Source organism: Ictalurus punctatus, chromosome 5 (genome assembly GCF_001660625.3).
Source record: "Ictalurus punctatus breed USDA103 chromosome 5, Coco_2.0, whole genome shotgun sequence".
Lineage (NCBI taxonomy): Eukaryota > Metazoa > Chordata > Actinopteri > Siluriformes > Ictaluridae > Ictalurus > Ictalurus punctatus.
Genome location: NC_030420.2, coordinates 30429898 through 30454668, shown reverse-complemented (window position 1 = coordinate 30454668; position 24771 = coordinate 30429898). Strand labels below are relative to the sequence as shown.

Here is a 24771-nt window from a genome sequence, read left to right as displayed (position 1 = left end):
AGACGAGAAGGTTTTTACTTTCTTTTCCAGCATGCTGACGCCGGCGTGCAGGGATCCATCGAAAGAAAGAAGTCGGTGCAGCTAAAATAAAGTGTTTTGATTTCTTTTCTGTTGTTTCACTTTATACCGCTGCTGCACTCCCTGCTCCGATTGGTCAGAAGGTGTTGAATAAGCTTCTATAAACAGCAGCTCTGACAGACGTTCTGGCTAGCTTTCGGATGACAGGTTTATGCTAAAGCACTTGTTTTGATATGCTGTCGTTTCTATAGCAACAACGTACACAGGGATTTCACATCATCTAAAGCGAATGATAAACAGATTTTTATTTTATTTTTGTAAAAGTGTTGTTATTTAACAAAAGATCATTTTTGATGACACTTATGGAAGGAGCCTCCAGTGTCAGCGCTTTGTACCAGTAAGTTTTCCACTATGGGAAATCTTTAGAAACGGATCAAAACAGTGTCAGTATGTCGTTCTCAAATAAATTGGAGAAAACTCAAGTCATTGATCAATCGTGCTATTATACGGAGATAATCTACTTGCGGGTAAAAACAATCACTCTGCATCACGTTGTTGATTATTTTTCTATAACTCCATGCCCGCAGGTGTTGTTTTATTCCCTACATATTGTGTCTCCAGCCATCGCTCTTGTGCTTACGGTGAGCTCAATTGTGACATCTTCAGCATAAATCCTGGCTAAGTGAACACCGCTCCCTTTATGGCTGGTGCCTGCCTTGTACACCGGGGGCAAATATTGGCAGTTTTAGTGCTTTTATTTCCTCAAGCTCACACACAATAATCTCTAAATATTAGCCCTGCTGAAGGCTTCCTGAAGGATTTTCTTTCTCCGACAGGCTCCGCTCGCCGTTTCCCCCCACCCCACGGAGGTCACGTCCCTTTCTCGTACGGCGTCTTTCAGAGACCTACACAATGGAGGCGATCTCGTCTCATCCCCGCGTCGCGCCAGATCCGCGAACGAGCATCGAGAGGAAGGATTTTTTGAGCAGAAAGACAGGAAAGAACTATGGCATCATTCTTTCTGCAGCTGTACTGTGTTAAGTGTCTTTCTCAGCTGCGGAGGAACTCGTTCCGCGTTCTCCGTTTCTCGCGCTTCCCCACCAACAGAGGCGTGCAGAGAGAAGAGAGAGGCGCTACATCTTATTAAGACCACCAGCTGGGGCTCCCATTCACGAACATTCACACACGTCGGTTCATATTCCGTCTTCCTGTGGCGCAGATGTTAAGACAACATATCTGCGATTCCGCTCGTGACTCTTAAAACAAAAACAAAAACGAAAAAAGCTCGGCGGTTAAACGGGGGCGGAGCCGAGACGCATGACAAATGTGTCTTTATTCTAGCGCGAGAAGTCTACACGGCGCAGAACAAATGTTTTCCTGCGCGTCACCGGTGGCGCAGGAATCAATTACAAGCGAACGGTGAGACTGTAAATCATCCAAGAAAATGATCATTATACTATTTATACCATTCTTCCTCTTGGATTCCCAAGGGTTTTTTTATTTATTTTTTTTTTTAGTTATGCACTTGAGCTCACCAGCTAATGTTGCTAACATACTTTAAATACACTTAAGAGCTTTAAGAGACTTAGGTGAAGAATTCGAAGCCGTGCTCCTACTGGTGATATTAGACAGAGCGTTAAAATCCAACATTTTATCAGTATCAGGACATTTCAGCGTACTTTCCGGACCTCTAATACTAGGTCAATCGTATAAGAAAGAAAACAGAATCAAAGAACACAACAGTCTGTTTTAAAAAAAATGTAGATTTGGTTCAAACGATTCAATTACCCGTTAACATGCGAACAGAATAAAGAAGCTGATTCTTTTACAGCGAACTGACTAGACCGTATTATAGGCGATGCACACACGCAGTCACTGAGCAGATGTTACCTGTTTGTCGCTCAGCAAGTAGGTGTACTGATAATCCGGACTGAACACCATGTCGCGCAGGATCGGGCTCCCCTCCACCACCGCGACCGTCTCGTACAGCAGCACGTTCTGGGAAGGCGGAGAAACGCCGTCCACTCGGATCTGACGAGGACAGAGAGGAAAACGCTCGGTTTAAGTCCACATCGTTTCTTAGCAATAAGAGCATTTTGACTGATAGCATACAATGACATTAATCCAGATGGGATGGAGGGGAGGGATCCCGGCGTCCCCTTGAATCAAGCCCTGACGCTTTCTCTAAAGAAGGAGTCTCCAGTGTCAGCACGTCGTAACTTATTAATTCAAGCAAGAGAGAGAGAGAGAGAGAAAATAAAAAAGAAGGGCTAGCAATAATAACACGTTAGCTGATGTCATATAATGACATTAATACAGATGGGATGGAGGAGAGGAATCCGGGCGTCCCCTTAAAACAAACCCTGGCGCTTTCTCTAAGGAAGGAGTCTACAGTGTCAGCACGTCGTAACTTATTAATTCAAGCAAGAGAGAGAGAGAGAGAGAGAGAGAGAGAGAGAGAGAGAGAGAGAGAGGGAGAAAAGAAGGGCTGGTAAGGGAATGACTGTTTACATCCGTCATGATGTAAAGTGATAACAGGAACTAACTTCCCAAGAGCTCCAACATTAAGTGTAACTATAAATGGATAAAAAGTATGACGTGTCATGCTTTAATTAATGATTTTTTTTTTTTAAATTTAAACTATTATCAGCACAGATTCAGTCTGCTGAGGTATAAAGGAATAAAACACGTACGTGGGATGCACTGGATTGGAAAAGAATCAGTTCAGGGTGGTAACATGATAGAAGTCGCTTATTTTCCTCTAACTGCACATCCTGAAGTGTTTTATTTCTTAATAACATTGGATTAAATGACTACATTTTCATACAAAAATGTACAATACAAGCAAGCCGTATTTAAAAAAATCAACGGAAAAAAAAATCCCAATTTCTTTTTTTTTTTTTTTAAATTATATTGACATAACGTAGTAATATACTCCATTTTCATATAGGATGCTTCCTGCTGCTCCGTTTTCTCTGCGCTTTACTGACAGATGTGGAGTTCTGGAGTATTCTAATTGGCCCGCTGTTCTCCGAAGTGCCGCGTTCTTTCGCTGACCCAGAAAAAGAGCTTCAGAGGAGTTCAGAAAGGCAGAGTTCAGAAAGACACACGCCGACAGCAGAGATTCAGATTACTGTTTACTGACAGCAGAGGATCGGCGTATCCGACGATCGCGTTTCCGTCGTCGGATAGAAAATAGAAAATCAATTACGCTTTAATGACACTGCACCCGTCCTGGCGCACGAGCGCGTACCTCCGTACACACACACGCAAACGCATACGCGCTCTCAAGCCCCTGCCGCTTCATCATTAGTGACTCCTCTGTTTCCTCACAGTGATAATTAGCGTAGTGAGCATGCTCAGTTCGAAACGCCGAGAAATGCAAAACATCTTTGAAGTATCAGTAAAAAAAAAAAAAAAAAGGAGGAGAGGAATGAGGGGGAAAAAAAGAAAAGAAAGGGAGGAGAAAGCACAGCTCAAGTAGCAGAGCTCACCTATTTTCCTTTCTGCTAGAAATAAAAAGCTAGATAAGATGAGCAGCCGGGCAAATCTGTCCTCATCAACGGTGACAGAAAAGTGACAAGAGACGGAAATGAGACTCTGAGTAATCCATATTAATTCAGAAGTGGAAACAAAGATGGGGGGAAAAAAAAAAAGAAAAACCTAAGAGGAAGTGAGGCAAGGAGCAGATGTGATGCCGCAGTTTGGGCCTTCTCCTAAATATCTGGGTTGGCCCAAAGTGAAAAACATCGTTAGCCTGTTAATTAGGGTTGACAAGGTGGCGTCAATTAGTCAAAGGCTGCCATATTGGGTGTCAGAAGTCGGACGGCCAAGCTGGAGCGCGTGAGTCAAGCAGCAGCGGGACAGAAGGTTCTGGAAGATGACGGAGTCAAGCCGCAGTTTGTCAATGCATGCAGCACCAGCTGTAGTGTCGTGCATTGGCAGCCGTCAGCAACGGCTTATCGCATCGTTTTATCTCCAACGGCTGCCATCTGCATTTTTCCCGTCTGCGAAAGTCGACGCTTCGCTAAACTGCATCACAAAGGCCGCCTGAGCAACAACCAGAGGGCGGCTAAAAGGCAAGCGCCGTACCGTAAAGAAAAGTAACGCTGCGATACGATACGCCCGTAACCATGGCGTCTGAGTCACCTTTAAAAGGGTAAGTCGGTGTGTAAGATCTTTCCTAAAACGCAAGCATGCTCGTCGGGTCATCCGGCGTGACCTACGCACCTCTCAGCTCATCGACTCTTCCATTTACGGGGAGAAAAACAAAACAGGCCAGCGCTCGTTTCTAAGTGCACTCAAGCCAGAGTCTGACACCAAACAACCGGCGCTTAGGGCAAGTCAAAACAGAGAAGCTTCTCACTCCGGAGTGGTCCGGTTAAACAAAATAGCCTGCCATCCCGACAGAACCCAGAGACAGCTGTACTCACTATAAAAGTGCCAGCAGTCCTCCAACCTTTCTGGTGTTTATAACTGCGAAAGTTTCAAAAATAAAATAAAATAAATAAGGAGCTGGCTCCATCGAGCACGCTCGGCTGCTTCGGTTTATCCAAGTGTTTTACAGGTTCCCAGACACGGTCCTGGAGAACCCCCTCGTCCTGCACATTTTATTGCTTTCCCCCTGCTCTAACACACCTCATACAACTATCACAGCCTTCCCCGAGTTGAACCAGGTGTGTTAGTAGTAACATACAGCATCTGAAGGTCGTGTGTACTAGTGTACGGCGTACAAGACAACAGCTTGAGGGACGGCCGAACCCAACGTATGAACGTTGCTCCGTTGCTTACACCTGGCAGAAACGCACACCCTGGCTTGCAGAAGCCTCAGCAACACTCCTCGCACAAGTGTTTGAAATGCAAAGCGCTCGCGCTGCCTGCTGTGCGCTGACCCAACTGCAACATCAAACAGTGCAGATGAGGGTAATTGGAATTTAGATAAATAGTACCTTCCCCCCACTTTTGTCTTCCCCAGTACTCTTAAGGGTGCCAAGCTAACTGCACCAGCCTATCTATCTATTAATTAGCTCGCTGTAGAGAACTAGCGGTGTGCCGAGAACTGGGCAGATTCTATTCTATCTATTTATTTATTTATTTATTTATTTATTTCCTTCATGGGCCGATTTTGCCCTCATTGATCTTGGAGGAGAGGGAAGCGAAAGAGAAAAGGGAACGATGGAGGCCGTTTTTTTTGTTTTGTTTTGTTTGTTGGGATGTCTCATTCGTATCGATTTTGATATCCTCGTCCAGCTCCGATTCGAGAGCCGAATGAAAGGAGGTCCTTAAGTGGCGCTGGAGTTAATTTTCTCCTCTTGTTCACCCCCCCCCAATCTCCCACTCTTTCTGCTCATCCGATGTACAGAAAAATGGCCTTCCTTTATTGTCGGCTGCTCCTCGTGATCAAATTAGGAGTTTGCTCGAACAAAAGCACAAGGCCATGAAAAGCCCCGAACGATTGTATTCCATATGAACATAGCACAATGTCGGAGCATTCGGATTTTGTTTCTGATTAACGAAGAGACGATACGACATTGTACTCAGATAAGAGGCTTTATTACGATGAAATATGAAGAGCCAGAGCAGGGGCAAGTTTCTCCTTTTGAGGGAGAAATGAAAGAAATGTCCAAACACTGTTTAATTATTTTTTATTTATTTATTTATTTATTTATTTATTACGGTTTATCATCCGAGTTATCCGTGCTGTCCGAGGCTTTAGGACACTACAGAAACATTGGCTTCGAGATGGTCCGTAAAACTGGGAGGAGATTAAAGCGATATCTGGAATCTGTAATGACTGGACGGACGAACTGAAGACCGGACGCTTGTGTGTGTGTGTGTGTGTGTGTGTCTGTGTGTGATTATGGGAGACTGGAGGGATTAGAGAAGAAACATGCTGTGCTGACTTTCTAGCCAGATCCCCGACTGGTCCAGCTGAAAGGACTATCTCGGGGAGCGCTCCATTTATCGGTCAAGATGAAGGCGGGGGAAAGGAAAACAAAAGACGACTGGGGGGGGGGGGGGGGGGATGGAAAGGCAAAAATAAATAAATAAATAAATTCTACAATAGAGTCACGATGATGGACGGACATATAGTGGTCTGAAAATTGGATTATGTGGCACCATTAGAGAAGATGAGCTCCCCTGTAATCACTCTGCAACCATGTGACACGCAAGCACATCGATAACAAATACAACCTTCCACGGATATAGAAAACACATCCCGGTTTCTGGGTCATTTCATCTAAAATATATGAAATAAATCGGAACCGTTTTTGGCAGGGGAGAAAAGAAGAAAAAGGAAAGACAAACAGATCTAGAAGAAAGATATGTCGGTTTAAAAAGGCAGTAAAACACAAGCAAATATGGGGCCTCATCATAAAATCAGTTTTAATATCATCCCACTGAAGGCTTGTTTTTATTGAATCAGGGAGATGATTCATAGCATGAAGCTTGTTATCTTGTTATCTTACTGAGGGTATGTAAGAAAAGTCTGCTTGAAATTCTGCACGCTATAATCTTATATTTTCCTCCCCAACACATTTAAAATGATCATCACAGTGGGGGGAAAAAATCCCTAAATTGCAGATCCAGTCATTCAACTCGATTAAGCAAAAGAGGTCATATTCTGGTTATACACATTGTTTTTTTTTTAAACATTCTTTTTTAAAATCTCATCACCATGGTGGTTCCCACAAGCAATAACAACATATATTTGTTGACGAATATCATTATAACCCATAATCTGTGCTTACAAAACGCTAAAACCATGTACACTAGTGATGGCCGGTATTAGAATCACACGCATGTACTAATTCAGTTTAAGCACATTTTTTGTGTGTAGCGGGTAAACAGGGTTGGACATGACGTCATCGTCCCGTGAAAGCAGACGGTTCTTGGCCACATCTAAAGCAAACGCTAGACGTCTGGCTCACGAGACTATATTCTGAGTGGCATTATTTATTTATTTGTTTGTTTATTTTTGCCGAGGAAACAATTCTCTACGGCTCTACAAGCGGTTCAACGTCCGAGTCAAACTCCGGGTCCAAGTCCGAAATTAAACCCGGGTCGAAGATCAAGCAAGTCCAAATCAAGTCCGAACTCACAAAACTTGCAAATGAAGTCAGGCTCCAGTGGAGATCAGGGGTTCCTCCGGCACAGTCAGTGCATTTACTGTTTTCTACTGATGCCTTTTAGACTCAGTTATGCCCATCATCTTTACTCCATCACTAATTTAAATTTTTATTTTTTCAGTTTTATACAGATGGTAAGTAGCGTGCCATGCCCCTCCCCCATTTCATCATTTCAGCAGTGGTATAATCCGTTTCCATGGAAACATCGCACATTTTCAAATGGCAATCAGAATCGTGTGACAAAAGAAGGATGATTATGACGAGTCTAATGCTTATTCATGGTGTTGCCATTATTTATATATATATATATATTTTTTTTTTTCTTTTTTGCCAGTGATGTTCCAGACCACATTTGCACGGTGATAAATCTCCAGTACATTACTATATTCACGATGTTCCCTCGACTCCATCACGCTCGGGTGATGACGTTCCAGCAGCTTATACCATATGGTGGAAAGGCAAAGCTCCGCCTATGATTCACGCTTAATGCTCTAAGTACACGCCGCTGCCGCTGATGCTGTTGTTGTTGTTGTTGTTGTTTATGCAGCACACATACACACACCCACATGCACATATCCAGAGGCTCAGGCTGCTTTGACTAACCCTCAGTGCTGCTACAGATCTCTCCTAGCTTGTTGCCCTCAGCAACTCTCCATGCCCCACAGCGTTCTGAGGATTAGGTACGAGTGAACGAGGGGGGGGGGGGGAAATAAATTAAAAAACAAAATAAAATAAAATTCGCTCTCCTCCAGCGCGTCGAGAGCAAAAACGACAGACATTAAAGCATTGTTTTCTCATCCGCTGTATTCAAAGGTGCTCCGTTCGCACGGGCTCGGGCTCGTCTTTAAAAGCGGGCTACTCTTTCACGTCGAGGGTAATCGATTTTACATTAAAGAGCAGAACAGCGTGGGGGAGAACAAGCTCCTCTCCCGCCTCGAAAATGAGGTCAAAATCCTCAAGCTCCAAATTCATCCTTTTAAAAGACAAAGACGCCGCACCATAGGAAGTGAACAAAAGGCGTGTGTGATTCAATTAAAGCCCTTATCCTGTTTCCTCAGATGGGGGCTAAAGGGAGGAGAAAAGGAGGCCCAGGAACAGAGGGTTCGTTCCTTCTTCGCACCTTCACCACCTGCTTCATCTCAATCCAAAACCAACACGCAAAGCTCTTCCGCTGCACCTTCGGAAATCTTACCCAGCATTCCTTGACCTCTGACCCACCCTCACCCTCTGACCTGTGGGGTTTTAAGTGCTGTGCTGCTCGTGTGTGTGTGTGTGTGTGTGTGTGTGTTTGGACAGACTGCTCTTTACAATGCCGGATGATTAATGCTTTTCCAAAATGCACACATCTAGCTAATAGGATTCTTTTGCATTAAGAGTCATGGGAAAAGGGATTTATGGAGTGTGTGAATGAGTGTCACACTCGCAGCAACAGGGAACCGTCTGCGAAAAGACATGCTAGTGTTTCATTCGAGCGTATGACTGGAGTTTTAAGAGGCACGAGGGGATTTTGGGGCTGGAACAGGAAATGTATCAGGAAAGGAAATTAACAATCTGTGCAGAGGCCTCGTTGGCTTGTGAGCCCTTCACGCAGACGTCTGATCGTTCCTAAATGTCCAGCCAATGTGATTTAATTGTTTTACGCTGCATAAGAGGTTAAGTAAATATCTCTCAGCAAGTCTTTGCTTCACCACCTGCTACATTATTACACATTTGTCCTCGACAGACCAGGCTTTCTTGGGTGCTGCGCTACACCAATAGTTTAGTGTGTGTTCAACCACCAACGAACTCCGGGGAGCTACGCTGGCCGTAACGTCCTTCACAATCCACAAGCACTTCCGCCCAGCTCCGCCGAAACACCGATCACTCTCTACAATGTAGTAATTACAATGTCGGGAATACGTGGAATGTTTATCGTCAGGGACCGCCTATCAATTATCATTTTCTGCTGGGTTTCGGATATCCGTTTGCACCGAAATTACAGGCTGAAAATAAAAATTCTGTCGCGGTCTGGTGAACCCGCAACATTGACCATGTGCTAAATTAGCCATAAGGCTAAAGGCTGGCTTTGCATTGTTCTGGACATGTTTACAAAAGCTTCGGGATGTTGGAAAAAGAACTTGGGAGAGGTTGAACAAGGCAAGTCAAGCTGTGAAGCAACTCAAAGTGCTACACATTCCTCTGTAATGACTGGCCCGTATGAAGGGCTGGGAATTGGTAGATGTGTTGACCAAAAAAAACAAAACACACACGATGTCCGAGTTGTAATATTGAAATTATTTGTACAATTAGTACATTCCGTAGACATAAGATGGTAGCGAGATGGTCTACATCATGTGGCTTGTAAAGTGTTACCCAGTACCCAGAGTTACCCAGAGTTACCCAGAGTCAATAAACGTTACATCATTGTTTATTCGCAATATGCATCTGTAATCCATCAAGTTACTCTTCTCTTGACAGTTGATTTGGTCACATGATCAAAGTCTCCCATGTCTAACACCTGGCTTCGTCAGGAAGCCTTCTGAGGTGCACCTTTGAACCTCCGAAAGCTTACAACCTTTATATCAAATGAGGTAAAACTCAAAGTTGCTGCCATTTAAAAAAATTATTATTAATTTTTTTTAAAAACGAGCAAAAAAAAGAAACAATACCATATGGACTTTGACGTTTTACTTCAAGCCTGCGAGCATCTAAGACCTTTGTACACTCCTGAAAAACCTTAAACGTTCCAGGATTTCAGAGGTTTGCTTGGGGAGCTTCTCGGGGATTTCCGAGGAAGAATAAACCAAGATTAAGACCCAAAGAGTGGCTTTAACCACTATCAAAAATAGTTTATTTGCATGCCAGGACTCATCCATAAGACATGCGATTCATGAAATTCACTTGGACGAGTGGTCAAGTGAAAGGAAGCAGCAGTGAAATGAATGCGCGGGAGAACTGGAGCAAGGCCAGATCATTCAGCATCTCAGCTCATTTGGGAATTGGACTCGGGCCTCTGACCGGCTGTCACGCCAAGGCCAGTGGGTGTTCAGAGCAACTCGCCCATTTCAAACGCTTGTCACAAAGCACAGCACAGTCAGGCTTTGGGGATCGCTCCAGCCTGCTGCCCAGGTGCTAAAACTGGGGCTGGGCCAAGGAGACGTCAACATGCTCGCAGAAAGAGTGAGCAAATAGAGTCAAAGACTACTGGATACTGAAACATTCCAGATCTCCTGAAGTGCAATGTTTGCATTCCGGCTGAATTAAAGAAAAGAAAATTGTGCCAATGATCCCTTCGAAGAGGTGTCCTGAATTCCTCTCTAAGCCCATTAACCCTTCCGTCCTGTGGCAGGGCGAACATCAAACTGCACTTAATCTAGGATTTAACTGTGCAGGAAATTGCATGTTGGTTTTGCACATCCTTGCACTATTACACGCAGACATGCACAAACAGATGCACGCACACACGGTGCGAGCTGCCACGCCACCGTCGCTGTGTTTGGAGCGGATCTCCTGTGTTTATCTTGGCGGGAGGGACGAAAGTAGGGGAACTCCTGGTTGAGTTAAGTCCTCTCACAGCACGGTTAACCTGGTTTGATTCCTCGCAACGTTCCGAGATATGAAAAGGCTTCTGGTTTAAAGCCGAACTCCTGCGTCCATCCCTCAGGCTCGAGCAACAGGCGTTTTAGGAGGGCGGCTCAGAATGATGTTGGAGAGCGCGAGAGCAGCGGCATCGGGGTAAAACCGTGTTACAAAAAACACAAACTGCCGGTTGTGTCATCAGTGAGCACAGAGAAACACTTTACTATCTGAAGTGTTTCAGATCCACAGTGATGCTATGCTATCCAAGTATTTAGACTAGACAAGCAGATCAGATCTTATACATCCAATAAGTACCAGTGCCGGTCATAGTGCCTAAACCTTTCGCCCACAACAAAACTCTGAACCGAGAACTCATGACATCAGAGTATTCAGGGTAGAGGTACGCATTAAGAATCATGGAACTTGCCAGTGTCTGGAGGTAGGAAGAAACAGGATAACCTGGAGGAAACCCACATGGACAGTAATCAGAGTTCAAACCAGGGACCCTGAAGCTGTGAGCCAGCAACGCTGAGCAGGTTAAGGTTCCTGCTCAAGGGCCCAACATTGAGAATTAGGCAGTGATGGGATTTGAACTCGCAAGCTTCTGTACCATCAGCAGCCCAAAGCCTTAACCACTCAGCACCACCACCTTTTTGATGTTTTTACACCATCTATTAGGCAAAACATACTAGATTGGTTCTTAAACTGGTAGACAGGTTCTTAATAAGGTTTACTAGTTCCCTGAAGCGCCCCCAGCTCTAGCAGCTGCTCCTAGTTGGTGGAAAGGGGTCTTCGAGGCACACAGTACGTTCTACGGTGTTGCTTCGTAGATGTCACCCAACAGAACCATATCCCTTAACGCAATCTTCCATAGAAATCAATGCTGAAAATAATACGCAGGTGCCTCAGAGTAATAACAGCCGCCGAATGAGAAAGTTTCACTCCTCATTATGTGGCAATCTCAAGCAGCACATGGCCTTTTATTGAGACATTCGAGACGGTTAAATACCACCATGCCTAAGCGAGAGTCCTGAAACAGCTTCGAGCGCAAATTACACACCGACATAATGACACCACTACAAACCTCAATCAACTTGGCTTTTAGACGGCGACTGTATTTTCACTCGCTCCGGTGTTTGTGTGCGTGTAAGAAGAATAGACGTATAGGTGCAGTCTCCCCGGTACGTCCACGTTATCCGGGTCATGCCTTCTCTCCGCCACAATCGGTATAATAGGTGTCTGGAAAATAAGTCCATTCAGCCACAGCAGGGCCTCACGGCGTTGACTTGTGCTAATTGTCGTAACAGTAAGCACTTCGCTCATTTAGTCCAAACTCGGCCTGGAGTCTCGAATGCGTACTCGTACTTAAACCGACAGCATTAGACAATTAAACAATCAACACAGAGAGTCTCCGGTGGACGGGGCGCTGCTCTGAGATAACTACGCATTAGACCGACATTAAATCATACACAGTGTCCTGGTTTATCTGTACGAATCGGCCGCATTCTTCGCCACTTCACCGACTCCGCAGCCGAGACAAACGATTACACACGTACTGTATCAGCAAGGACAAACAACAATCATGTCGGCATGTTTGAAAGCAAACACAATTAATGGCTCTTGCGCTACGCTGGAGTGCCCTTCGGCTTAACAAGGCTCCGACGCAGCTGGCTGAATTTATAGTGCCGGGCTGCTATTTGTTTAATATGGACAAAATAGCCACAATTTTCCTATGCATAATCATCTTTAACAAAAACAAATAAATAAATAAATAACTTAACTATGTAGTTAAGATTCTGTGCTAGTGACTGGAAGTCTATGAGGTTGAGTCTCACCGAGGGTTCACTGAAAACTTTTTACTTGATCAGTTCTTGAGTTTTTTGAAAAAAAAAACAAAAAACAAAAAACAAAAAAAAAAAAAAAAACAACAACAACAACAACAACAACAACCAGTACTTTGGAACATTTTTTTTAAATAAAAGATTTGTTAAGCTTGCGTTTTAAACACTTACGCTTATTTGAATCACCCCTTGTTATAACCCCTTATTTTTATATTATAATTACATAAAAATTGAAGTTTTTTTTTTTTTTTAAAGCCAGCAAGCAGGGTCAATTTATTCTCCCTGCTGAGAAAAACAAACTCATTATAAATATTGCTTTGCTTCCTATTATGAACTGGCTATTAGGTCTAATGGTTTCTTGGCATTTCCCAATCAAGATCTAAACGTTTTCTTGCTTTTCAATATGTATTCAGTGTGTAATTCACTTAACTTTTGTATCAAATCGTAATATTACCGAGTTCCTTATAACCACGAATCAGTGATTTGATTTCCTGTTTCTTTGGAGACGTGTGAATATCAGCGCATTCGACTGAACACCATTAAACAGAGCCTATAAAAGCATAGGGTCAGCACGATGGTCCACTTGATTCCATTAGAAAACCAGCACATACCTCTAGAATCCCTTATGGTTTACATATTAACCCATTAGGACCCTTTACAAAAGCACTAGGGCTCAATAACCAGGTTTTTCCCAACAGAAACAAACTGCAGTCATTTCTATTATCTGAATTTTTTTCCGACAGAAGCTTGTGCTTGGCCAATTAGCGAGGTCGAGTATCTACTCTTAAGTACTACTTTGACTCTGATATCTATGGCGAAGAAGTTCCTGAAAAGGTTCTGAAAGCGGTTCAGCCCCTGAGCAACACTCTTAACCGACAGTTACTCGGCTCTACGGTTGGGATCGTACTCGATCTCAACCTCGATCTTTTCCGTCCACACCATCCGAAAAACCAAGAAAATTCATAAATAATCGTGTCAATTGCAGCAATGTAAGAAGACCGTCTCGAGCCTAATAAAGATAAGCTCATCGGCAGACACTTGTTCTGATTTACAAATCATAAAAAGACACATGCTGGTTTTAAGCTCCACGGGTAAACAGTGCAGGGTTGATTAAAATTTACGACAGGCCGTGTTTATTGTGTTTGGCTTGGCCTTTTGTGACCTTGAAACCTGAAACCTTGACAAAATCATTAGCCCCAGACTGAGAGAGGCCAGGTGGATTTCGCCTTCTCGCTCATCTTCTTTTTTTCCCCCCCTAATCATCCCTCTATCTTTCACCTTTCCTCCCTTCCATCCCTCTCTCGACTCATAAAACTACATGACAGGCATTCTGTGTGTTACAGCCCGGCTCTATCGCCCAGTCCGTATGGCAGAGGAGCAATATCTGCCATTTCCTTAAGAAGTAAAGAAAGTTTGACATGTGTCTCTCTGTCTCTCTCCTCCCCCACTCATTCTTCTCACACACAGAGAAAGAGCGAGAGCGAGAGAGAGAGAGAGAGAGAGAGAGAGAGAGATGCCGATTTAAACAGAGTCTTAATGTATAAGCCTGTTTATTGCTTAGCTACAACATTTAGGAGCTTGGCCTGAGGTCTTTAAATCAAGCTAAGCTAATCCTAAATCCTCTGACTGTCAACACTTATTTTATTCAGCACCTGGATGAGAAATGGATCCCGGATCCCTAATTTCGTCTCATGACAAACATCTCTGGGTCAACAAAGATGGAAATCAAGTCGTGTACGGCAAATTTAAACGTACTTTATAGAGTAGTGTCTAACATGACATAACATTTTTTAGCAAAAAGCTAACTAGCTTGCTTTAATAACAACACTGTAAGCCTAATTATCAACCCATATCAATTTTTTTTTTAATTATCTCCATTATCATTATAAAACCACAAGGAATCGACAGACAACTGTAAGCGCTTCGTTTATTCAGGTGTATGATTTGAATGAATTAGCGAGGTTCAGAGCCTACTTTGAAACAGAAGCTAAAATTCTAAGGTTCTTGTGGTGTAAGCAGCTGAGCCCTTGACTAACACTCTTAAACCTCAATCATTAATGTTAGCTAGCCATCTAGCAAACTCGGCTAGCGAACTTCCTCTCATCTGTTCTCGTTTGCTCTCGTCTCCGCTGATCAAAGTCACTTTAGCATCATGTATCATGTTCATAAATCCTTTGTGCCGTTATTACTGAATTCCTAGTTGCTGTACAGGTTATTACACATAGATACGCAATAAAACAGCTAGTCTAACTCCAGCTAGCTAAGCTTGTCTGCTAGTTTTAATCACGGCATGTTGATACATTTAGATCATGTTAGCTAAGCGAACTAGCACAGTGCGACGTTTAGTTAGCGGACTAGCTCAGCTTATGTCACTAAAGTAATATACCATCCAACTGGAGCAAGTATTTTATGCTAATAAAATTTTATGGGTGTTAGTCAGAAAAATCCAGGCATCCTTCCGATCTCGTCGAAGAACTTGTAAACCTGGTCATTACTGGGTTCAGAATGGCTTCCATATGATTTAAAAAATAAGCTTAAAGGACGGCTCACCATATAAAATGTTTTGTTTTCTCACAAGTGTCGTTAGTACGATTCTGGTTTTAGGAACCAAAATATGTTTTTTTCTTCTGTTGGTGTTTTAATTTAGTTGGAGAAAAGCGGAGGAAATGCCCGTTCCTCTTTGTTCAGCTCTCTCGATCACACTATAAACACGCTAACCCTAACGACTGACCTTTTACGGTCGGGGCCCGGCTGCAATTTATTCGCCCCAAAGCCCAAGTAAAAACACACCGAGCTGCACACACTATTTCACCTCGTCCTGTGTTGCACCGCCTGACCCGAATTGCTTTTTCTTCCGCGCTAAATAATTCAATCGCAGCCATCTGGAAGCCGTGTGATCTAATTCAGAGCCTCGTCAGGCCGGGCCGGCTTCAGGGTGATGGCGGACAAACGCAGAGATTAGCAGCCATCGGTTGTGAAGGAATAAAACGCCGAGACGGCGTTAAGGCTAGAAACCGCTGCTTTTTTACGAACGGTGTGATCAAATAAGCAAGGCCGTTTATCTGTGGGTCAAGTGTATGCGTCAGGGATGTTTTTGCATGTCCTTTCAATCAACGCTCGCGTGTGAAACCCGCCCGTTACCGACCCGCAGGCCAATCACAGGGCAGCAGACTAGACAACGACGAGAGCCTGATGACTCTCCATTTCAAAAACAATCACACTCCGTCAACAAAGCTCTTCAGGCCTCGGGGAAAAAAATAAATCCTCTGAAAACTCACACCTGGCTAAAGAGGGAAAGACAGAAGGGGTGGCGGGGAAGGAGTGGAAAAAATGTGTTTATGAGAGAGAGAGAGAGAGAGGGAGAGAGAGGGAGAGAGAGAGCATTACAGTGAAATCAATTGAAAGATGAAGAAAAGGTGGAAAAAGTGGAGAGAATCGGCGTGTAAACAGAAGAGAGAGGCACTGAAAGGAAAGATGGAACAAATTAGAGATACAAAGAGAAGGAGACAGAGAAGGAAAAAGAAGTACAATCAATTGAAAGGGAGAAAATAGTGGAAAAAGTGGAGGAGAACAACAGGAAAAGGGGGGAATTGAAACGGAAAGAGACAGTGAACAAAGTAATAGACAGCGAGAAAGAGATGGAAAACAGAAACGATCTCATGCCTTCTGCTTCTTCTTCTTCTTCTTCTTGTTGTAATGAATTTTTTGTGTTTTATTTTTGTTTCTTCATCTTTATCATTTTTTCTTATTGCTACTTTAATGTTTTATTATCCTTTGCTACAATTCTACATTCTTTTTCGTTTTCCAGAATTTTCCCTCAATTCTTCATTTCTTTGCTTATTGAATTTTCTTCTTTTCTTTCCTTTCTTTCGTCCGATTCCCGCCGCTGTCCTGTGTGTGTAGATTTTGTAGAATGTTTCCCCCCGTGCTGCGGGGATTTCCTCCTCCAAAGACATGCACGGTAGGCTGATTGGCGTGTCCAAAGTGTCCGTAGTGTATGAATGTGTGTGTGAATGTGTACTGGCACCCCGTCCAGGGTGTACCCCGCCTCGTGCCCCATGCTCCCCGGGATAAGCTCCAGGTTCCGTGTGACCCAGTAGGATAAGCGGTATAGAAGATGGATGGATGATAGATCTCTAAAGACATAGCTCAGGTCTATTACGGCAACAAAGAGGAGACACAATGTTTCCTCTTTCCCCTCTTCTCCTGTCCTTTTAAACTTCATTTGACTTTTTTTCATAAAAGCATGTACTTTCATAAATGTTTTTTAAAATTATTCCTTGCTGTCTTTTTGATTTTCCTTGATTCTTTTTCCACACTGTAAAACCGGGCAAGTTCATTTAACTCAAAATGTTTAAGTTGATAAATCAATTTCTTTAAGCCAAATACGCTTCAATATAACAAAAAAAAAAATCAATTAAAACTTGTTCTATTTAAGTGTATCTGGCTTAAAGAAATTGATTTATCAACTTAAAAATTTTGAGGTAATTAGTTTCCTCAAAACAAACAAATAAATAAATAAATCCTCAAATTTTTGGAGTTAATCGAACTTATCCGGTTTTACAGTGCGTTCTTTCTTCACGGAATGTTCTTTCCTTTCTTTACTCAATGTTTACTCCCCCCCCCCCCCCTTCTTTTCTTTATAATTTCTTTTCTCCAATAATTTCAATCTTTTTTTTTTTTTTGTTAAATCTCTCTCTTTTTCTCTCTCTGCTTACTTCATTTTCTACTTTTCTTTTCCTCTCCAACTCACACAGACAGATAACATTTGTACTGCCAAATCTCAGTGTTTCTCCCCACACTACAGAGAATGGGATCGTGACGTTTAGCATTGCAAGGCATTGTGGGATTTTAGTGCACGGGAGCTACGGTAGAGAGCGAATAGTAGTGGAGGTAGATGTTAACGTTTATACTATCCGACGTAAAAACCCGTCGGAATGCTGACCGCCGGCTGTACTATCGACTGCCGTAGCTGTTCTCATGACCGGCGTGGAAAACGCGTCGCGACCGCAGCGCGATTCCTCAGCTTTGACGAATACGTTCCACGGTGTTTGTTATGAAACTGTAAACCATGACGTAAACCACGTTAACTAAATATCAACCGCGTATCCTGCGTTAACGCCGCTATTCATACGTCGCATACCGCGGGTTACCATAACAACCGATGAAAAAGTACTTCTGAGTCTCTTTATTTGTGTAACATTATACGCTGAAGTAAATGTGAGCAGTTCACAGTAACAAATAACCTCCAAGTACTGACAACTGAGATATAAAATATATATATATATATATAAAATATATATATATATATATAAAATATATATATATATATATATATATATATATATATATATATATATATATATATATATATATATATATATATATATAAATTCAAGTTAAACTTGATCCATTAGTAAAGTGAAGGTGGGCCTCGAGAGATTGATCGTTTCTGAACTGCTCGAATGTGTACGCGTTCACGGTTCAAGGAAACACATCTGGAAAACGTCTGGAAACGTTACTCTTTGTGGTCGTATGGATCGAACGCGTTCATTTCCGTTATCCTCTCTCGGTTTGGCTTCCTCGTCCAGCTTCTCTCGGTAAGAAGCTTCGCTCGGTCCGTTCCGGTTTTATTCTCTCCTGATTTGTGTTTGTTGTCGCCGTGTGCTCCTGAGCGTACGCTGAAATATGGCGACCGCTACCCAGAATGCGACGCGTCACGACGTAGTTTCCCATTCTCAAGACACGTTTAAAGGCTGTATTTACTCGGTACGATACTTTTAATAACAGTTGAGAACTTGCTAGAAAACCCGAGGGGTAAGGTTAATGTTAGCTCTGCCAATTCGGCTGCAAGCGCAAGCTGGAGCGATAGTTTGTTTGGCTTGTGTCGCTACGCTATTATATGGTGTAATTAAAAGTGGTATTTTACTCTGACCTGAAGAAGTCCTTGGTCCTGCTGTAAAATGCTAGTGTTAGCTGCAGGTGATAATGACTGTTTTACACCTGGGGCTTGCTGCTCCTTCATCACACACACACACACACACACACCACAGTCTCCACGATCCATTATCTTCTCTACTCCAGCTTTTCCCAGTGCTCCTGCTCAGCATCAGATGTTTGCAAATGTTTGGAAAATGCCGGGTGGTTTAGAAGCAGGAAGGATCTGCGAAGCTACTTCAGTGTGTGTAACTACAGCAAGGCCTAATTGCATCCACATGTGAGACGTGCGCGCGCGTGTGTGCGTGCGCGCGTGCGTGCGTGCGTGCTCCTCTCTCTGTGCTTGAAATAGCAGATTAAGAGGCCAAAGTGGTTCAGAACTGAACTTTGCGACCTTGTCTCTGTCCAGGAGAAAGTTTGTGCAGGAGAAACTTCAGAATACACACACACACCCACACACACACAGCATGTGTGTGTTCACGAGGTGTCCACTCATAATCACATTAATGGCCACCTGTAAGAAATCACTGTTATTAAGAGTGCTCTTAGTCTGATTAGCCCTTGAGTCATACTGCTCCAAGGAGCAATCTCTCTCTCTCACACACACACACACACACACACACACACAAAACAAGAATACAGTAGTACTGACTCACAAATGTGGTGTACAATTGTTTCCCCAATTATACATTCATCACGAAAGTGTTTTTTAAAATAACTTTTAATGATCCTTTACTGAATGTCTATAAAAAATTATATTGTAAATTATATATATATATATATATATATATATATATATATATATATGTATGTATGTATGTATGTATGTATGTATGTATCCATGTACAGACACGCGCAGACACACACACACACGAACAGAAATGCACACAAGCACATATCTATGTACATATATGCACACATGCACATGTACACACACACATACGCGCACGGCTCTTGTTACCAGAGAACAGGTGCTCTGTACACACGCAGGAGTATTTAGGGTGGTATGCGGCTGCCATGTGCTCTCCTGCTCGCTCTCTCCCTCCTTCAACACCGCCATCACGCCGCACTCCCTCCTTCATCCCTACACATCGCCGCCAATTACAGGAGTAACACACAACCTCGCCCTGTACGCCGCTACACGAGCACACTGGAGCACGTCACGCTGTCTGACACGCTCTAAATATCATCTTCATGACTCACGCACTCCGATTTGATAGTAAAAAAATAAAAAAATAAACAAACAAGTTTAGACCTGCAAAGGTCAAGCCTTTGTCCTCTTCCAGCAGACACATTGTCCCTGAAGGCCGGAGTGCAGTGTGGGTAATGAAGCCGTTGTCTTGTCCGATGAATGAACGGGACAGACGAGACACACGACAGTGCGCTGGGGTGTGTGGGCGGCCATCATGTCTGCTCGTCAACCTGAGGGACGGCTCAGTGAGCCTTCAAGAATTCAGGAGACAGTGATGAGTTTTTGGTGGAGCTTCAGGGCATGAAGGCTTTAAGCTCATTAATTGCTTCCAACCCCCTGCTAGGCCACACACACACATCAACACACACACACAAGCACTGGACCAGGAAAACAAGACCACCAAGCAAGACCCTCCATTCCTCCAGGGTTCAAACTGGCCTCCTCTCCTCTCCTCTCCTCCCCCTCTCTCCTCACATCACTTCTTCTGAGTGATGAGATGTCTGGACACCTCCGTCTACACAACACATCAGGACCAAACCAATGTAGACAGGAACAGGGGGGGGTGTGTAATGGCGACTGATCAACCCGAGCGTCCCCCAACCCCTATAAGTCCTTGTTGGATCTCGTGTAAAATGCTCACCGTGACCTCAGCGAAAATGACATCAATTGTAGCACAAAGCACGAAGGCGGTAAAGACGTTACGGCTAATGGGGACATTTTTAACCCTGTTCCAATAACCTTTCCGCACGGTACATCCGGTATCGGTTTCGGCATTGCGTTTCCTGCATTACAATGACACATTGGTGGTCAAGTCCTCCCTCTCTCTCTCACCGAGTGCATATCCGTGTACATCTACCTGTTAGAGTCATTTTCTTTGATCATAATTCTTGCCTCATTTGTAGCCCATTACTTCATTCCTTCATCTATCTTCGGTAAGCGCTTTATCCTAGTCCGGATCACGGTGGATCTCTCCCAGGAACGCTGGGCGAGAGCCAGGGTGCGACGCCAAATCAATAGCCCATTGTTTCGGTGTGTTTCGCTAACGAAGACGTAACCAAATATCCAGAGTTCCACACGTTCCGACCGATTTCGATTCGAATTCGACCAGACGCGACGGAAGGGGTCAACGTCGTCACGTCGCGTTAACGCGATACGGTCTTGCGAGAAGGAGAAGATTCGTTTGCTATAATGTTTACGCCTCCTTCCAAACAAGCATCTGATGGAGGGATTAGTTAGGATGAACACGTTCAGCCAAATTGGAAAAACGACGCTCCAAAAAAAAAAAGGAAAGAAAGAAAAAGAAAAAAAAGAAAAGAAGAAACGTCCGTCCAACAACTCGACTCGACGATTGGCGAGTAACCGTTAGTTTAACTCCCAGTGGCGAGGTGGTTTTTATAAGCATCTGTAAAACGCTTCTTTCTTCTTTTTTTTTTAATCTTTACATATTATGTGCTTTAAAACTAGTTTAAAAACTTAGTGTTTCTCGCCACTAATCTGCTGGGAAATCACTTCAGGATATGGTGTTACAGGGAAATAATCAACCATGGGTTCGTTCATGTGAGGTCGCTCATCCATGAACGAGTTCATTATTTTTCCTATAGCAGCATGTCCCAAAGTGTTCTAGTCCTCTAACACCATAGCGATTCGCCAACAATGGCATCTTTGTATTCATTAAAGAGCTCTTTTGTTTTCTTTTTTAATCTGTTTAATGTTGTGGGACATTCTGTTTAACGGAGTACCTGTTTGCACTTGTGTTACAGTAGTTACAAACAGCTGTTCCCTCACCAAGCCTCTCTCTTGTTTAACTTTCAAAGTTAATAAGACCAAAAAAAAAAAAAAGCAGTTTGTCAAACTGCTGAGAAACCACAACATCTTCTCTCCTGAGGACTTTCCCATGGTGGAAAACTTACAGTTACAGCTTTAGCTCCTGTACAAAGTGCTGACACTGGAGATTCATTCAAAAACAAAAAACAACAAAAAAAAGTCTCCCTATATTAACAATTACGTATACTAAGAGCCTTCGTGGTAATATGCTGTTTTGATAGAAATGCTAACATATTAGAACAAGGACATTAATGGTAAATGCACTTATGTAGCACTTTTTTTAACCTTAGCGGTTCTACGAGGTTCTTATTCATCCATTCATAGACACATTCACACACCAATGGTAGCAGAGCTGCCACGCAAGGCGCTAGCTTGCTATCGGGAGCAACTTGGGGTTCAGTGTCTTGCCCGTGGACACTTCGGCATGTGGAGTCACGTGGGCCGGGAATCGAACCGCCATCCCTACGATTAGTGGACAACCCGCTCTACCACCTGATCCACAACCGCCCCATATATACCGCCTGAGCCCCATATATAAACCTGTGATTTGCCCTGCAGCCGGAACTACTAGCAGAGCGCGTCAACACCTCGATCAGCACCGCAGTAGATCCCCTCCTCCAGCTCATGACACGGAATCATTTTGCAGTTTGACAGACCGCTAACCAAACACTTGCATACTTGTGGTTTCTTCGCTTTCCCTACGACTTATCCCGCACTTGTTTGTGTGCAGTTAAGTGAAAATTTGCATCTTGCATCACTTCCATCGCTGTGGTACGCGTTAACGGCGCTCTCTCTGTGCTTGGACTGGATTCTGCTTCACTTTTAAAGTTTCTGCCAAATGAGTAAATGTAAATGGTCCAAGGCGCCTCTAAATGGGTTTGGTATCAAAAAAAAAAGGGGGGGGGGGGGGGGGGGTAATAAGAGGCATTGTGAAATACGCTTGATACTTGGCTAACCCTGAAGCAAAAGCGAGCAAATGTAATTTGTTAATTCTCAATGTGTTGAAAACACATTACCCGCTCTCTCTCTTTCACACACACACACACACATTCATCTTTTCGATAATTCACATTACGCCTTAACGCGTTTCCTTCATGACGAGATACAGGAAAGGCGAGTACAGCTCATCGCAGGTACACCCATAACAAGCCGCAAAGCACAGAACACGACAGGCTTTAGGACCTGAATCCCCTCGGCAAGATCTACAGGCTCTACTCACAACAGTATGTTCACTACTAAAGATCAACACAAAAGACCTAGAGAAAGTACAGAGTCTTGCATAAGTATTCACCCCCTGGACGCTCCCTTACGTTCTGTTGTGTTACAATCGGGAACTGAAATGGACTTCATTGAGATTATAAGTCATTGATATGTCAGGAGTCTAAACAAACCAGCTCATCGGATTGAAGTGGGAGAGGAAATCAATACAGGCTGCAAAATTATTGACAAGTAAAAAGTTGTGTATTCTCAATATATAAATAGACCTATTCATGGAAGGCCCCTAAACAAACCGCATGCATCACAATCTATCGATACTAGTTCAAACGTCAAATTTAAAATAAAAAATACTCTTCTAAATTAGACATATTTCATTCAGTCATCTTCGGTGAGCATTTTATCCTGCTCAGCATGCCGGCGAATCCAGAGCCCATCATCTCGGGAACGCTGGGTGTGAGGCAGGAATACGCCCTGGATGGGATGCAGGTCACCAGGCACACACACACACACACACAGACACACACACACACATACACATTCACACACAGGAGCACACTAATGTAGACAATCCACCTACTGGCAGGTTCTTGGGCAGTGGGAGGAAACCAGAGAACCAGGAGAACCCTACATGGATGTGAAGAACGTTTGAAACTCCTCACCGATTGTAACCAAAGCTTAAGATCGAACCTGAAGAGTCCCTGATGCTGAGAAAATGTTACTTGCTTCTCCACAGTTGGACATATGCAACCCCTCCATTTTCTGTAATGCTTATCCTACACAGGGTCACAGGGAAGCCTGGGGCCTATCCCAGGGAACTCTGGGTACAAGGCGGGGGACACCCTGGACGGGGTGACAACCCATCGCAGGGCACAATCGCACACGCACTCCGGACAATTTGGAAATCTGGATACAGCGCATGTCTTTGGACTCGGGAAGGAAACTGGTGTACACAGAGGAAACCCCCGAAGCACAGAACGGAGGCGGGAATCGAACCCCCAACCCCCGTTAGACATACAATGTAAACAAAATAGTAAAAATCCCATTCGATTTTAGTTTCCGGTTGTAACACTATACAAATGTGGGAAAAGGTAAACGGGGGGATACTTATGCAACGCACTGTATATAAGTCTCTCTCTCGCTCTCTCTCTCTCTCTCTGAAGTGTGACTTGCGATTTCGTCCATGTTATCCAAATAATAATCAATTCGGCCAAAGAGGGCTGGGTTCGTGTATCTGATTTGCTGCCAGTGACAGACTACAATGTCCTGATTTAAACAGCCTTACAGTGCAAAACCAGAAAACAATTTACTACCACTGCGGTGTTTATTTCTTATTCCACACGCGCACACACACACACACACACACACACACACACACACCTCTGAGCAAGGCAAAGCTCCTGGCACAACGTGTGCATGATTTCTGTGTGCGTCGCCTACGGCGGCTGTTCTGTATTTCCTCCGAGCTGAAAGGGAAAAGAAAGAAAAAAAACCCCAGCAAAAATCAATACAATTGATTAAGGTATTTTCAAGCCTGTCTTCCATAATTGGCCGAGGAAATACTGCCTCCTCTGTGATGGATGAAGACACAAAAAATTGAAAACAAGAAAGAAAAAAAAAAGTTAGAGAGAGAGAGAGAGAGAGAGAGAGAGAGATAGAGAGCGAGAAAGGGGGGGGCGTGATAGTAAAAATAACGGATTGGAGAAAGCCCAGGTTTTAAACTGTGTTTAAGGTGTGGTTTTTGAATGTGCTGACCAAACAGTGCTGTATGTAGTTTAACCACAAAGCAAGAACAGGAGAGAAGGAAAGTAAAAATAAATAAATAAATAAATAAATAAAAAAAACATTACCGATTTATTCAGGCTGCTTAGCGAGCGCCACATTTCATCCCGCTCTTTTTAACAATAGGCTGAATGGGGTTTCGGATGCCAGCAGCTATCTGGCGCGTGATTCGCCCGACAGGAAGTGAGGCGCTAATTGAGAACAAAGCCGGCTCCGAGTGATAGACTGACAGAGGTGCTGACTCGGCTCTTAGGCGGGTAAAGACGGCAGGAGC

General features: G+C 43.6%; 1 protein-coding gene across 1 annotated transcript in view; it reads right to left on the bottom strand.

Moving 5' to 3' along the window:
• plxna3 (plexin A3) overlaps positions 1 to 24771 on the bottom strand; it is a 194902-nt gene that overhangs the window by 121075 nt on the left and 49056 nt on the right. The window contains exon 4 of the mRNA XM_053680416.1: positions 1909 to 2049. Coding sequence (XP_053536391.1) covers positions 1909 to 2049 — 141 coding nt within the window. The remainder of the gene's footprint in view (positions 1 to 1908; positions 2050 to 24771) is intronic.